The sequence below is a fragment of the Phyllostomus discolor genome, chromosome 10 (genome assembly GCF_004126475.2).
Source record: "Phyllostomus discolor isolate MPI-MPIP mPhyDis1 chromosome 10, mPhyDis1.pri.v3, whole genome shotgun sequence".
Classification (NCBI taxonomy): Eukaryota; Metazoa; Chordata; class Mammalia; order Chiroptera; family Phyllostomidae; genus Phyllostomus; species Phyllostomus discolor.
Genome location: NC_040912.2, coordinates 65196438 through 65213116, shown reverse-complemented (window position 1 = coordinate 65213116; position 16679 = coordinate 65196438). Strand labels below are relative to the sequence as shown.

At 36.0% G+C, this 16679-nt stretch overlaps 1 protein-coding gene across 7 annotated transcripts in view; it reads right to left on the bottom strand.

Moving 5' to 3' along the window:
* CFTR (CF transmembrane conductance regulator) overlaps window positions 1–16679 on the bottom strand; it is a 210937-nt gene that overhangs the window by 13868 nt on the left and 180390 nt on the right. For all 7 annotated transcript variants that reach the window (XM_036010839.1, XM_028525739.2, XM_036010838.1 and 4 more), the window contains 2 exons: window positions 11639–11794; window positions 1592–1681 (listed from right to left, as the gene is read on the bottom strand). In XM_036010839.1, coding sequence (XP_035866732.1) covers window positions 1592–1681; window positions 11639–11794 — 246 coding nt within the window. The remainder of the gene's footprint in view (window positions 1–1591; window positions 1682–11638; window positions 11795–16679) is intronic.

Here is a 16679-nt window from a genome sequence, read left to right as displayed (position 1 = left end):
TTCAGGTCTCTGCAGAAAAAACTTATCACCACCACTCAAAGTATATGACATTAATGTAAGGACAGCATCAACCTCTCCATTTTAAAACAGCACATTATTTTAAAAAGGATCAGTAAAAACATAATACCTCAATACAATTTGACCAAGTAAAAATCAAAACAAGTAAAATTTTTGCATTTTATTGCTATTTAAAATCTTAACCATGTCTTCTAATATTTTAGAGAATGATCCTGATTTTCTGTAAATTTTATTGTGACTTGGCAATATTTGCAAATTTTATATGGTCTAATGTCTTTCTTCCCAGTTTTTCTTCCACCACATTGTGTCTCTATAGTTCATTCTCAGAAGTCACATCAAAGATTTTAAAATGTGTCACTTGCAATTTAGTTAATGTTTTCTTTAAAAACCCCTGTTTGTTGGGTAATAAGGGAAGTTTGATACTGAAAATGGTTAATCTAAGTGCATTTAGGGGCATGTTAATGTTGGGCACTCAATGGGTAAGTGTTTAACATTCACAGACATTTCAAAGCTCTTGGCAAGATCCAGTCTGGAAAAAAAAAGATCCACTCTGAATGAAGGCAGAAAAGGAAAGAGCATTTGGGATAAACAGAACTGCACTATAACAAGGAACAAAAATACAGAAATAGTGAAATAATACTGTTACCTAAGAAGAACTTTGATCTCAATATTCTTTGGTCCCATAATTGTAGTCTGTCACCAAACAGAGCTTTGAATTTAAACCTCAAGGGTAATAAGACAGTGAATTTATGTTCCTCTTTACCTTACCTGACCTTAACATGATGCCTGCATTTCAATAATTGTCAGTTTACTTACTGTTGGGTGTTCTGTTAAAGGAACCAAGCATTTTACTCTAGCTCTTTCACCTCACCCCAAATTCCTGTGTATAATACCTCCAATTATAATAAACCACTTATTGGGTAAATACAGGGTACTATTTAGGAACTATGATTTCATTTTTATCCATATGTGTCCTGTATGGTGCTTTAATGACCTCAAGGAATGGAGTATACCATATCTGGGTCATTGACATCATGCCTAGAAGTACTCATAGCCAACACATTCCCAAAGATAGCTGATTCCTGGTGGCTTTCAGAGAAGACTATGGTCATCTCAGGTGCTCTAGAATGATCATCACCCTTCTGTGTTAAAAGCCATGCTTCCAAGAGAAATACATCATGTCAAAGCAAAACCTCCTCCTTACTCTAGGGGCACTTCAAAACCCAGACAGGGAAGGTATAGAGAGATGATTCTTTGTATGAGGAATAATCCTGGTGTGTTGCAAGTGTCTGGGTCTCTCCCAGTTCATGTCTCATTGATCCACACTGGTGAGGAAGAAGGCCAAAGGAATACTATTTCTGGGGACTGGTAGATGGAAACTAAATACTGAGAAGAGGGGGAGGTCTAATCCAAAGTCCTGTGTGGGCGTTCTAGATGTGTTAGAGTTCTTTCATTTAAAGTTGTGTGCACACACATGCATGCGCAGGTGTGTAAAATTATCTCATCTATGACAACCGCTCTTGTGTGTATATGTTACCTTTTTCAAAAAAAAAATTTCAGTTATTATCCTTACCTCATCTGCAACTTTCCATAGTTCTTCATCATTCCACTGTTCATAGGGATCCAAATTTTTTCTGAATGTTCCAGAAAAGATAAATACTTTCTACAGCAATAAGGGAAAAAAGAGGAAAGCATGAATAATCTAAATATATATTTATTTTCCTACATTTTATTGTGAAATATTTCAAGCAGAAAATTATTTTAAAATATAATACCCTCCCATGTACTTACCATCTAGTTTTCTTAAATTTTTAAAATTTTATATTTTTTGTATCTTTTTTAAGAAATAAAATATAGCTACATTTGAAGCCCCTATGAACATGTTTCTAATCACAATGTTTTTAGGATAAAGAAATTAAGGTTACTGTAAATTATAGGAAGTTAAATTTTTTATTCCTAGAAATACTCCTTATTATAAACAAATATAATGTGAAATTAAATAGTTAGAAATTTTAAGATTATGAGTTACAATGGTTTGAACAAATTTTTATTTTGTATTAATGTATTTTCCTTGAATTTCTTTAATAAATCTAGCTTCTTAAGGGGTTTTGAAATTGAATTACAGACACTTATTTAAACACACATGTTTATCTGGTCTATAAACCAAGGAACACATCTACTTCCAAAACCAGACAGGCTCAGGAGAATTAACTTAGAAATCAGTGAAGGGGCAGAAATAAAATATTTGTTTAACTGAATGTATGTTACAGAGGGAAGGGAGGCAGGTGAGACTGATCCTGCTGAAGTCACACAATGACAATCAAACTCCTTGCAAAGAGCACTGCTCAGCTATCACCCTGAGACACTCTACGTTGCACGTCACTGTCTACTTTAGTTGACCTATATGATTAAATAATGGTTTGAAAGAAATTTGCTATCTTGCTGGGAAATGCTGATACAATAATAATAATTAGTTCTCTCTTTGTGCCTATGGTTTAACTGAAAAGATATTTTTGAGGTTAACATTCAGAATATTTTTTGCTTTGCCCTTTTCTTTTGCCTTTGGTTACTAACAGGCAGTAAGGAGAATTAAGAACTGAATTTTTTGAAGACTTGGTCTTCACAAATTCCCTTAGACCGAGAGAGAATGGTCAGTGCAAATCTGATCTGTAAGGAATTGCACAAGGCAAGATGCCTCCAGATTAATGGTCTGTGCCTCTCAGGCAGAACACGAGGCATTCGGGACCTCATTTCCCCATACATAATTTACGCTTAAAGGACAAAGGTGTTGCCAAATATCTCAGGAACCCTCTGGAGCCCCAGTAAGAAGTCTTATCTGTTTTTACTTAACCTGCATTGAAATTCTTCCTAAGGGACGCATACATTGCTTTACAGAGATGGATAATAAGAGTTGACTAGGTGACTCATCATATCATGAGATACATGATAGATATACCTGTGCATCCTCCTCCAAGCTTCTAAGTAAATGAAAGGAATTCTGGAAAACTAAGGAGAATTAAAGCAGAAGTGGTTCTAAGAACTTGAGTTAATTCATTAAGAAATTGGGTTTATTTAGCATATAAAGTTCAAACACCTGCCAGTGGAATTTTTCCATTTACTATTTTTCACATTTTTCTTTTGTTGTGGTTCCTTATATCAAAGGTTTCTAGCACTATTGAGAGAGAGAAGAAATAACGGTGAGGGTTTACCAAGCATCAGACAACATATTTTGCACCTTCAGAAGTTACCTCCACTGAGAACTAAGCGGCTAAAACACAGAGCTCGGGCTTATGGTGTCAGATGAGGTTCTTTATGTGTGGTATCTCCTCATCTTCATATCAGATTTATGAAATAGAGCCTATTGTTGCACATGAAGAAGTCATAGCACAGAAAATTTAAGTGACTTTTCCAAGATCATTTAGCTAGCAGAACCCAGAGATGTTTGTCTTGAAACATATGTTCCTCACCATTATCACAAAATGCCTCAAGTCCTACCAATTTTCCCCTGATCTGAAGATCAGGATAGATTAAAGGTTGGGCAGAATCAGTCCTATGGGTTCATAAAGATCCTAACAGCACTGAGCAGCCTACTTTTGATGAAAGCACTGCTATCTATCCCCCTGGCCACATAGCTTAGGTCCTGAACTCTCAATGGAGAGGTTAGCTTCCTCTTGCCATGCAGAACCTGAGTTGAAGCGTTCTACAAGGGCTAGTGTCTTTGTAAGTTTAGACTCACACATCCAATGGAATAGCACAATAGAAACTTTCAGTGCAAAAAGAATACTGCCGTTATTCTGGATGATCATGTGTGGAGGCCAAAATATTATAACATCAAAGCAGACACAGAAGTTATTAAAGGTAATGTGGTTTGCAAATATGGTATAGTAATATAGCTCTGGACTGATAGATATACCTGGAAATTAGAACCCAAGCTCTTTGAGCCTCAGTGCTCTCACCATAAAATGGAAAATGCTATCTTCCTCCTCGAATCCACTATACTTTTAGGCTTTCAATTTCAATATATGGCTCCTTCATTTCCTCAAGAAACTTGGGAGTCATTCATGACTTATCTTTCTTCCTAATCCTCCCAAAGGGAATCAATCATCAGTCCTGTGAATTGTTTTCCCAAAATATACCTCAAATCCATTTGTCTTCTATCTCTACTGCTAACACATAGTTCAAGCCATCAACAGCTCTTTTTGGAACACTGCAACCTTCTAATTGACCTTTTTCCTTCCTTCTTGTCTTGCTTCCAGTCCACTCTAATTTAGCAACCAATATATATTACAAGTATATATTGAATTATGTTATTAGCCTTTTGAAAAATCTTCAGTGGCTTTCCATTGCATTTGGGGAAAATGTTAGATACTTAAGATGGTTGACAGATGCTACATGATTTAGCCCCTTCCACTCCTTCTGGCTTATTTAGTGCCTTTCTCCACACCCCTCCCCTTTTCATTCCAGCCACATGTTTTTCTTTTTCTTCCTCACTTTATTCACACATTCTATTCTCCCTGTCTTCAAATCTCATCCCCTACAGTCTTCCCATGGCCAACTACATCTTTCAAGTCTCAAAGTGGATGTCACTTCTTCTAATTGGCATCTTTCAAATCCTCAAAATTGAATAAGGTCTCTCAACATAACTGTGCTTTACAGTCATGGCTTATAGTGAATACTAAAATTGTATATACATTTGTGAACATTTTTGTAATGTTCATCTCTTCTACACCATAACTTTGCTGTGTACTCTGTCATTAACTCACAGGTTTTGTACATAGTATATGCTCGATAAATGTTTTCTGAATGAATAAATGGGCTGATAGGAAGATAAAAAATAAAAATATGAAAGCATAGAGTTCATCACATATTATTTTTATTCCTTTGGTAAGAATAACTACTATAACCCACAGCCTTTGAGAAATAATACTAACAACCCATTAAAGTTTTTATCTCTATATATAATTGCTTGGGAAATAGTATGCCTAATTTTTTCTAATGGCCTAATAACATTTACAATATTTATCAAATGTATAGTAATATATATAATTAATTTTATTTCAAATACGCATATATTCAAAATTATGAAGGAAGAAAGCTGTTTGCTGAAATTAGACATCAAAAAGTTTTAGATGTATTTAATGCCATTCAGAAACTCTGTAGGTCTTTTGTTTACAGTTTATTGTCTAGCATTAAAGTAATGCTTTAATTTTATTTCATTTATTTTTTAAAAGATTTTATTTATTTTATTTTTAGAGATATGGGAAGGAAAGGAGAAAGAGACAGAATGAAACATTGATGTGAGACAGAAATATTCATTGGTTGCCTCTCACATGCGCCCCAACCAGGGACTGAACTTGCAACCTGGGCACGTGCCCTCACCAGGTTTTGAACCTGTGATCTTTTGCTTTGCAGAATAATGCCCAACCAACTGAGCTGCGCCGGTCAGGGCAATGCTTTAATTTGATAGAAAAACTAATTGAATTAACTTGTTCAATTACAATTCAATTTCAAACAATTAAACCACACATTCTATTTCTGTCTTACAAATAGTATCTGGTACTCTCTTGCTTCCATGGGTGCCAGTAGTTGTCTAAACTGTTTGAAGTTTTCACAGACTCATATCTAAAGCTGAGATGTGTTTGAAAGTCACCTACATCTTTTTCCTGGGTTACAAATGAAATAGCTAAGGCCCTGAGAAGTTAGGTAACACAGTCAGACTGATTGTATAGCAAAACACATACATACACACATATATCTGAAACTATAAATCATGATGACTATCTTTTAAGAGACTGTTTATTGAATAGCAAAACTAGTATGTGCAAATATTTGATATTTAAGGTCATGTATATATAGTATAAAGAGAAATTTGGGGGACTCAAGGAAAAATAAAGAGAGCGCCATTGTTCATTTCCTGACTAACCTCCTTCCTGAAGCTGACTTGAGACAGCCAAACCTACATTGAGTGCTCAGGAGTTCTTGGAGCTGCTCATATATTACTGCAGTAGGCGGTATGCTTTAGCCTTTATATATTAAGGGAAAAACAAAAAAAGCAATTTGGATTCTGTGATAACTGAATGTAGAATAAATTAAATGAGTCAGAGAAATGACTCCTATCCTTAAGGATTAAGTGTTTTTTTTTTTTTTGTTTTGACTCAGAATTTATATCAGGTGGGGCAAGACCAGGTGCACAGTTCTGAGTATGCAAAACACAGTTTATTTTTGTATTATTATTTATTAATTACTGTATTATTTTCCATATAACTAAAAACACATATATACATATATATATACATACATATATATATATATGTATCATGTTTAGTTCTATTAAAATGTGGCCCAAATGCTTATAAGTGCCACAGTTACTGTGATCTCGTCTTTTGGAAATGCCTGCAAAACATTATTATAAGTTGCATCTATAAAACAGAAATCCATCCAATTTGAACAAGCCAAGAATGTAAGACTGAATTATAGAATGTTTAAAAATAACTGTTGCTTTGCTTTTAAGAACACCTGTTCATGAGAACAAGGTGAATAAAATATTTGTTAGTCAAAAATGTTGAAGGTTGAAAATTATTCTCTAACGATAGAGAATAATTTTATAAGGTTAATGTACATACCATTTATTTGTTTATAAACAATTACATGTACAATGTTTAAATTATTATTTCCTGTAAAGTCACTTAATGCTTTAAAACCTTTTATAAAACAACTATTTAGTATACATGTTCTCAGAGATAGCATAAAAAATGTTTTCTAGGTCTGACCAAATTATCAAAGGTGTCAAGTTTTTAGGCTCACAAATACCAATATTGTATTGTACTGATAACCATACTAGTTATTTTTCTTTTCTCCTTTGAATTTGGGACTCCACTCCTGTTGTCCTCCTCATTATTTTTATTGCAGTACAGCTCCACCCATCTCTCTGCTCTTAATTCTGCCCACCTGAAGTCCACTGTCCCCACACTGCCAGTGTTGTCCCCATTCTATCACCATTTCACTACCTCTTGCTGGCTTGAAAGAGTCAACCCATTCCTCACTTGTCAAGTCTTTCCCTCTTTCTCCAAATACTAACACAGGGCCTTCTCTTTCCTTTGCCTCCGAACTTTTCTAGTTTCCATCTTTGTACTTGCTCATAATATCCCTGCCTGAAGTCTTAGAATACCCTTTCCACAACTCCCTGCCCCGAATCTCTCTAAAACCTACAAACTTTATGGACCATTTAATTATCATCTTCTTTGTGAAACTATCCATACCTATTTGTTCATTTGTATAGCATTCACCTCCAATTCAATACAAAGATAATGAGGACATGATGTCTTGTCCTTAAGGAACTATAAATGATAACAACCACCACAACCCAGTGTATTGTAGTTACTGCATGCCAGGGAGTAGACTAAGTATATTACTGAATACTTATTTAATCTACACAAAAATCCAATTAAGGAGTTACTACCATTATACCCATTTTATAGACAAGGAAACTAACACTCAGAGAAATTAAATAACTTGCCTAAGATTACACAGCTAGTAAAATCTGGATACTAGTAGAACCAGTTTCTTGTAAAAGAGATAAGCATTTAGTGACTCAGCACAAAACAATGTATATTGAATTCCTACCATAAAAGCTATTGTGTTATATGCTATATTAAGAGATGGGAAAATTAGTAAGGTAAAAAAATCTATGTTTTATTTAGCATTTCTGCCAGTCTTCTCTGATTGGTGGTGATTTTGTGTTTAAATCTTGCTTCTTTAACTAAAATGTCTGCAAAGTATTTACAATACTGAATCAAAATTAAAGAAATACACAGATAATTCTAAGACAAGACATAGAAAGGTGCCAGGAGAGACTTATAAGCATAGTTATAGATCCCATCAGAGACTGAGGTGTGGGAGTGGAGTGTTGGGGTTAGAGTCAGGGTTAATGGGGGTAAGAAAGTGGGTCAGAAAAGACCACCTGGCAGAGTTTAACATTTGTGATGGCAAAGTGACCATGGTGAATGAAGATTGTCTCAAACAGAAAGTGCATGGACAGAGAAAATGAGAGAGAAAAGTGTGGTATCTTTAATGGCACAGTAAGTCCAGCTGGACTGAATCATAAAAGTGCCCAGGTGAGAAGAGTGGTGGATCTTTGCGGAAAGGTTGGGTTGGGCCTGACTATCAGGGACCCAACCACAAATGGAAGAATCTGGATCTTTTCAGTGAAAGAAGGAGTTCCCAAAAGGCAAATCACAAAATTGGAATGTTGCTTTTAAAAGTTTAACTTGTGTGCAACATATAATGGAGAGATGCAAAGGAGATGAAGAGCAAAACACAGCAGTGGGAGTAGAAAAGAAAGAAAGGCTACAGGGATGTTTTAGGGCTGGATTCCCCCGTAATCACCCACAGCACTTCCCTGACTAGTCAGTGTCTTCACCCATGACTATGTTTATTTACATATGTTTAATTTATCATTTTTGTTTCTTCCTTTGATCCCTGAATTATGGCAATGAATGTAATTTTAAACCTCTCACTGGAAGCTCATAGGTTGGACAGGGAACTCAAAACCACTAACATAACTATTGAATCTGTAGTACTTATTTAAGCACAGAAGGAGTTTAATAACTAATTATTAAAGTGTGAATTGTTGTTAAACTGAATGAGAACTGCTACACTTCCAACTTCATTGTTTATGTCTACAGATACATGTTTTGGTCTTTTCTAGTATCCCTTACAGCAAAAGACATTCCAACTTTGTGGTCGAAGTCATATGTAGGCATGGATTAGTTACAGGTCAGAAAGTCTCTCTTTGCAAGAATAGGCCTAGTCATTGCCTCAGAATAGCTTTGTAGCCTTTCACACTTTTAACTGAAGCTTTGAAAATACATTTAAAAAGTAGTTTTCTGGTTTTTTTATGATTTGAGTGCTTAACAAATTTTAAGGCTAATAAACAATTTTAAGTCTCAGTATTCAAATTGCCTAAGCCAATGGGGTTCTGACTCTAGGCCTCACTATCTCCTCTGTAGGCCCTGAGAGCTCACAGGTAAAGCAGAACAAATTGAGGAAGACTCCACCTTGAAACGTACATAATAACCTGTTTCCTGGGCTGGTGCATCCTCCAAGATTACATTCTAGCTATAGGAGGGAAGTACAAAGAACAAAACAAAACAATACTGCAAGAACTTGCCAAAACTAACATCTTGTGATTTCACGGCTGGTGTCTCAGGATCACTGACCGAGAGGGAAAGTTTCTTGTTCAAAATTCCTGTTTCCTGTGTCTGAAAACAAGTGTCTAATTGACCCAGAGATCTCTGATGTCTCAGTGTCAGAGTCTTGGGGGGAACTAAGCTCTTGCAAGGTCAGAAAAATGAAAGGAAGAAAAAGAAAAGCCAAAAAAAGTTCTCATGGAGTTTGTTTTTAATTCCTTTTTCCTTCTCCTTTTTTTCTCTAAGGTGAAACTTCTGGGAAGGATAAAAATTACATAATTTGAATTCTCAATAAAAGCATCTCTTGATTTGGATGTTTAATGCAGCAGAAAGAAAGAAGGAGCTCCTACCCTTTGCAACAGCGTGATGGAGCTGGAAAACATGCTAAGCGAAACAAGCCAGGCAGTGAAAGACAAATACCATATGATCTCACCTTTAACAGAAACCTAAATAACAAAACAAAGAAACAAGCAAAATATAACCAAAGACACTGAAATAGAGGCCAGGCTGACAGTGCCCACAGAAGAGAGTAGAGGGAATTTAAGGGGACAGTGGGAAGGGTTCACAGGAACAAACTTAAAGGACACATGGTCATAAACTAAGGGGAGGGTGGTAATGGGAGGGAAATGGGGAGGGGTGGGAGGGGGGAGTGGATTGGGAGTAAAAAGGAGAAAACTGTATTTGAACAATGATTAAAATAAAAAAATAAAAGGTATAAAGAGTTTGCCCTCTTTCTCTTTTTCTTGGGTATTCACTGAATATTCTCAAGATGTCACTATAGAAGACATAATACATTCTGTCTATAGGCATTCTTGTGGCTCTCAGAGACAGTCCCAGAAACCAGGATCATAAATATGTATAATGAGAAGCATTTCTGTTATCATGATCACACATTTTTAAAGGCATATCTCAAACTATTTGTTGTTTACTTTATTAAAAGTTTGAAGGCATAGAAGAGAGAAAATGAAATAAAACGAAGCTTGGGAGACTCAGAAATGTAAATGAAGCATTTCTCAGAAATGTAAAATAAAGAATTTTCATAACTCTGGCCCACTCGGCTTTCCTCCAGGTCTTGCATATTTGGGTTCCTGAATAGAACACATGATAAAACAAAAACTACTGTATCACATGGCAGATAAACTAAAGGATTCCAGGTGAAATAGAAACTATTTATTTAGAACTTTACTTATGCTAATGGGTAGGTTTTTGTGAATAACAACGAGGAAACAAAAGCTTCATAATTGTAGTTAAAAAACGGGATCAGAAAACTTAGAGTCAACTGAACAGTGACTCTTCTGAGACAACCAGATTCTATTCTGTGTTCTTCAGCATTGTCATTTTGCCTAATGATATCACCTTGGGATACCAGTAGTCCTACAGTTTATCTTTAAACCATCTGACAATCCTTTTTTCTTTCTGAAGAAACAATATTATTTTTCAAAGTTCAACCAGGATTAAGTGTCTGGCAACACAGCAAAGTCTAGACAAATGAATTAAAAGCATCGGTTTAGCAGTCACAATATTTAGTGCCTCATTAGTTGAAAGGAGCAAACATTCACAAAGGTGATCTATCAAAAAATAAAGCTTTTTCTTAGGCTAGATTTATAGTCAATCTACTGGGAGATGCTCTTAACATTTTACTTTTCTGTTAAAAGTAGATAATTGTAAGCACCATGGTAGTGGAATGGATTTAGTGCCCTTTAGAACAAAGAGGACAAAATGATTATTAAAACAGTGACTACATTCATAGAGATGAGAGCAAATACTAGCAGATATATAGCTCACGCCTTTCAGATTTTCTCACATTCATTGGTTTCCATTTGGATCATTTAAAATGGAACTGAGGCTATTTTTCTCACATATAAGCAGCCTTCTTGCATAATAACACAAAGTGATATTAAGCCCATGAGCCTAGAGATCCTCTGTGACACAAATCAAGGACTGACATTTAAAAAACAGCTACAGATTAATCTGATGATTCATTCTTGTGTAAAGAACAACAAAAAAGCAATCATTACACATTAAATTTTCTATTCCACTACCTCATGCTTCCAAGTGTTTGTTATTTCAAAAGCATCTTTTATATCTTGCAAAGCATTTCTTAACCTGCTGTGATTGCTAACTTGGAACTCAAACCACTGAAGCAGGAAAAAATACGCTGATGAAAACAAAAGCCCCATGTTCTCACTATAGATTGTGTCTTCTGGGACAGGCTATCAAAACTATTAATATTTCAATAACAGGATGTCAGAGAATTCTAAACTTTTAGAGATAGTTTTTCTCCTAATGAAAAGATTCCACTGCACAAAATGGACAGTGATATGTAATGAACTTATATTTCAGGAAAATGTGAATTTCTTAAGTGCAAGCATCATATAATGGTAAAATTGTATTTAGTTGCTTGTTTCCCTGCTGAAGTCTTTCCACCTTACCTGTGGTATAACTCCAAAGGCTTTCCTCCACTGTTGCAAAGTCACTGAATCCCAAGACACACCATCTATTTGGATTTCTCCTTCGGTGTTCAGCAGTCTCAAAAGAGCTGATAACAAAGTACTCTTCCCTGACCCAGTTCTTCCCAAGAGGCCCACCTAGAATATGAGAGTGATGGCATTACTCTTGTGACATACAGACACCCTACCATAAATGCAATCTGGTATTATAGTTCAATTTTTAAAAACCCACTGGAACTGTTTAATTTTTAATCATCACCAGGGCAAGATTTTCACTTATTTATTCAAACCTTTTTTGTGTGCTCCCAGTTCTGACCAATTTTGATCAGGAACAGAATACAGAGACTGGCCCTAAGAAATTAGATCCTTGATGCTGGCTTCATTTATCACTGACCTTAAGTAATAACAAAAAGGTTGGAAATGCCCATTTTGTATCAAGGAAAAGCAAAGATACAGTGTCTTAATGTGCATCATTTCTAAAGGTGGGCTCAAGCCAAAAGCAGAGACTTATGGCTTGTTCTAGTTACAACCATAAATATAAACTTGAAAATTAATGAATCTGAAATAATCCTAAATATTTAAATACTGTCCTTTATAAATAAGCAAGCATCAGGTTCAGGCCTGACAATAAACAAGACTAAGTTCAGTGAGCTGTACATTCTCAGAGAACACAAGTTGGGCCTGTTACTCCTCATGGATAAGCAACTGGAGAGTTGTCAAATCAAATTCTCACATCCATCCTGATTGACAAGGAAGGAAAGACATATTGGGAAGCAAAATCATATTAAAGAAAAGAAAAAAACCTATTCTTTTCACCTAAAGACTATTAGAGCATACTATGGAAGTGAGAATGCCACGCATAGCAAGGCAAGAGTAGGTGCTGCAGGAGACTTAGAGGCAAACTCTGTTCTGAGGTTGACTCAGATCCAGCAGTTAGATGAAGGTGACATCAGTGAGATCGAACATTCCTGCAGTTATTTAATGAATAAAGTGCCCAACATTTAGACACTGAACAAATGTTCATTTTCTTCCTATTATATTATTCCTATTTTAAAAAATTATGTAGCCATTTTTATAGTAGACCTGAGCAAATGGTCTTGTAGAAATTTTCACACTATCTGTGGTAAAGGATAGTTACATTTTGTTTTGTGTTTTACTTTCTAATCTACTGCAAATCAGTACTTTAAGAAACAGATAATAAAAATGAATTTCTAAATCTTATTCTAAAGTTCTATACTTGTCACAGACCAGTAACAGTTTGTAAACCAGAATCAGTTCATAAACACAATAAATGCTTTAGGGGCCCAACCTCCAAGTCATGGACTGGTACCTGTCCAAGCCTCTTGGGAACCAGGCCACATAGCAGGAGCCAAGCTTGAATGTAATGCATTTGAATCATACAGAAACCATGCCCCCAACCCTGGTCTATGGAAAAATAGTCTTCCACAAAATCAATCCCTGATACCAAAAAGTTGCTGACATATGACCATCTTTAATAAAACATAACTTATTGATTACATTTTAGGAACCTGGTAATAAATGAGGCTTTGGGAATAAACTGGTAAACAATAATGACACAACTGTCCTTTCATAAGAGCTCTATAATGAGACTTTTAAAAATGCATGTTCTCCATTTTGATGGATGCTGGAGGGGAGGGGTGTTGGTGGATGGATGAAAAAGATGAAGGGATTAAGAAGTACAAATTGGCACATACAGAGTAGTCACAGGGATGTAAAGTACAACACAGGGAACGGAGTCAGTAATATTGTAATAACTATGTTATGCTGTCACATGGGTACTAGGTTTATCAGGATGATCACTTAGTAAGTTATATAATGTCTAATTATTGGTTGTACAAGTAAAGTTAATATAATATTGTATGTTAACTATAATCTAAAAATAACAAATTAAAGTAAAACAATGTATGTTCTCTGAGGCAACTGATAAAATCACATAAACCAAATGTTATGCACAACACCCTTCTGAGGATCTTCATACTGATAATAACAATTGGTAATTATTTTTAAATTTTTTTCTTGATTATTACTTGAGTTAATCCCCCAAATATAAATTCTTCAGAGTCACAGCAGTATACCTTGTTTCCCCTTAGGGCTCAGTACCTGGAACAATGGCTGGTGCACATAAAGTGAGCACATAAAGTGCTCAATAAATACTTGTTTGGATTGACAGAGAGACAGTAAGATGGAAGGATGGAAGGATGGATGGATGGATGGATGGATGGATGGATACATGGATGCACAGGAGGAAGAGTGGTAGGAAGGGAGGTAGAGAAGGAGGGAGGAAGGCAGATGAATAAATACATTTATTTAGTTGATCTAACAACAAATGGATTTAGTTAATTTGGTTAATTTCTAGATCAATTCTTAATTTAAAAATCTTAGGAAATTTCATATGCACATTTCCATTTCTGAATCAGCCCATGTTGTACAAACACATTTACCATATGTCATGATTATTCAAAAACAATAGTAAAGCTTTATATCTGAACCAATCTGAATATACCTTGTACAGGTGTGGTATGGAGGGAAGAGAAGGAAAGTTCAATAGGAAGAAGTGATTTTCTCTAGTCATATCAGGAATTTTTGATAAAAAGTACCTTGAGGTCCAGGCCCCTTTATCACTGGTCAGAGTATTAATGACTAGAATAAATGACATGTTCCCTTTCCTTAAAAAGCAAATACTGATTTTTGGAACACTCAGTTTTTATGTTGGGATGAGACTAGATTCACAGGCAATTTGTCAGTCTTTTGTTTAGCTTTAAAATTTTTGGCTACTTTTCTGGTTTCCTCATATTATTGAACTGCTGGTGTTGCAGTATGTTTGACACATTTTTCATTCAACACCAGTGAATCTTACTGGTTAATACCTGACAAAATCTTCTTGTTATTTATGTAATTGGCACTTACTAATTCTTTTCCTGGATTTGTTTTGCCAGGCTTCTCGGTAACCTGTTGAATAAGCCAGAGTACTTCCTGCAAATAAGCTTTTAATATTTATCCTAATTTCAAGTCAGTGTTTTCCAATAATTTTAGTGCACCTGTTCTCTGAGAATCTTGGAATAAGATAAATCAAAATAGTATGTGGAAAGTTAAACAGTGTTAGGTTTGGTGCTAGTTGTAATTGTACTGTAGCATGAATAGAACAGTCTTAGTACCTTCTTTTCAGAGTACCTGAGTCACCATTTTAATACTGCAACAGATAGAAACCACTTGTAATTATTTTTAGGTCCTGGTGGTCTCCAGAAATCAAGATGGCAAATCAAATTAAATTTAGATCCTCAAAATGATAACAACTGTGCCTTGTATATGTTGACATATCTATTAAAAAAACATGATCCTAAATATAACAAGTTCTTGAGGATATGGTTCTCATAAATTCAGTATATAAGTTACTGAATGATTCAGCTACTACTTCACACCAATTTTTGTCAAAACACAATATTATACATGTTTAACAAATTAAACATGTATTTAAGTGCTTATGCTGCTGAGATCTGAACCTTTCATGTTTTCAATTGTTTCTGGCATCTCAGTATTTTGAAGAGACTACAAATGGATAAGTCAGGTCAGCTTACCCAAAAGAATAGATCTTGAAGTATTATTAAATATTTATGTAATCAGAGGACTATCTAGTACCATGATATATATACAATGTACCATCTGAGGCATTTTGATAAGCCCAGGTTTATCATGAAAGACCTACCTCCAAATTAAAATCTCAGCCCAAATTTTGAGAGGAAAAATAAAAGAAAAAAAGGAAAAGTTATTGTAGGTGGAGGAAGGTGATCTGGATATTAAAATTTAGCAAAAAAAAAACACTATTTGAGATGAAAAAGAAAAATAGTTTTCTTAAAGAAAAAGTGATACAATATTTGCTACATTTCTCATCCATTAAAAAAAATTTAGATTTGAAGATGTCAGCAGATTAGGTGACAGACACACTCACCTGCTCCTGGCACAAAACCAAATTTACATCTAAATTATACAGCAATCAATCTGAATAACCAACTGTAGGCTAGCTGAACTAAAATATAATTATAACCAATGATTTACAGAAGAAGCCACATAGAGAGCAGGAAGAAAGGAGGGAGATGTGGAAAGACCTGGTACCCAGAAACATGTGGTAACTGAGCAGCTGAAGGGGTGCTCTCCCTGGTAGCAAAGTGTCTCAATCCTATGCAGGGATTCCAAACCAGGGCAAGAGAGACAGGAATAGGAACCCACATAGCATCTGGTGGAAAAAATAAGTAGGGGTTCAGTCCACCTAGGAGAGAAAGGAAATTGCTGGAGACTCAGACACCACCTTCCCAGCATTGAGCACTCCTATTGTTACAGCACCAGCCTGGGGAGTGTACTGCTTTGTCCTCCAGCTACTAACAACACCAATATGCTGTGCTTAGGTACTACAGAGGGACCTGCTGGCTACATCCAGCAGACACATTTGAGGGTGCTCTTTTTTTGGAGCTTTGGAAAGAGGATCATTCTTCCCCACTTCCAGTGCACAGCCAGCATGTCCTCTCCTACCCATTGAATCACTGGGCCTGCCCTGCCACTGTATGACTCCATCCTGCTGAGCTCAGTAGCACAGGGGAACCATAATGCTGTGCAGAGCTGGGACTTTCAGAACATTTCCCAGGGGAGACTTTTATCTGAGAATAAGACAGGCAGATGCTGGGTTGTGTGGCTACATCATGGGGGTGAGGCGAGGGAGCTCCTATCTTTCCTGCAAGCTCAATCTTTGCTATCCTGGAAAGGGGAAGCTGCCTGCCCCTGCTGTACAGGCATGCCAATAACACCTGCAACAGGAGACTATTTGAATCACCCCTCCCAAATCCTTTTGGCTCTGCCAGGCTGAACTCAGTTCTTGGAAGGGAAAGAGTATGCTGCTCAGAGCTGGGACATTTAGACTGAGTCTCCCTAGGAGGTTATTGTCTGGGTCAGGGATGAAGTGCTTGGCCCCACCCCTGAGGGCTGAGGTAGCACCACCCTCAAAGTGAGACTT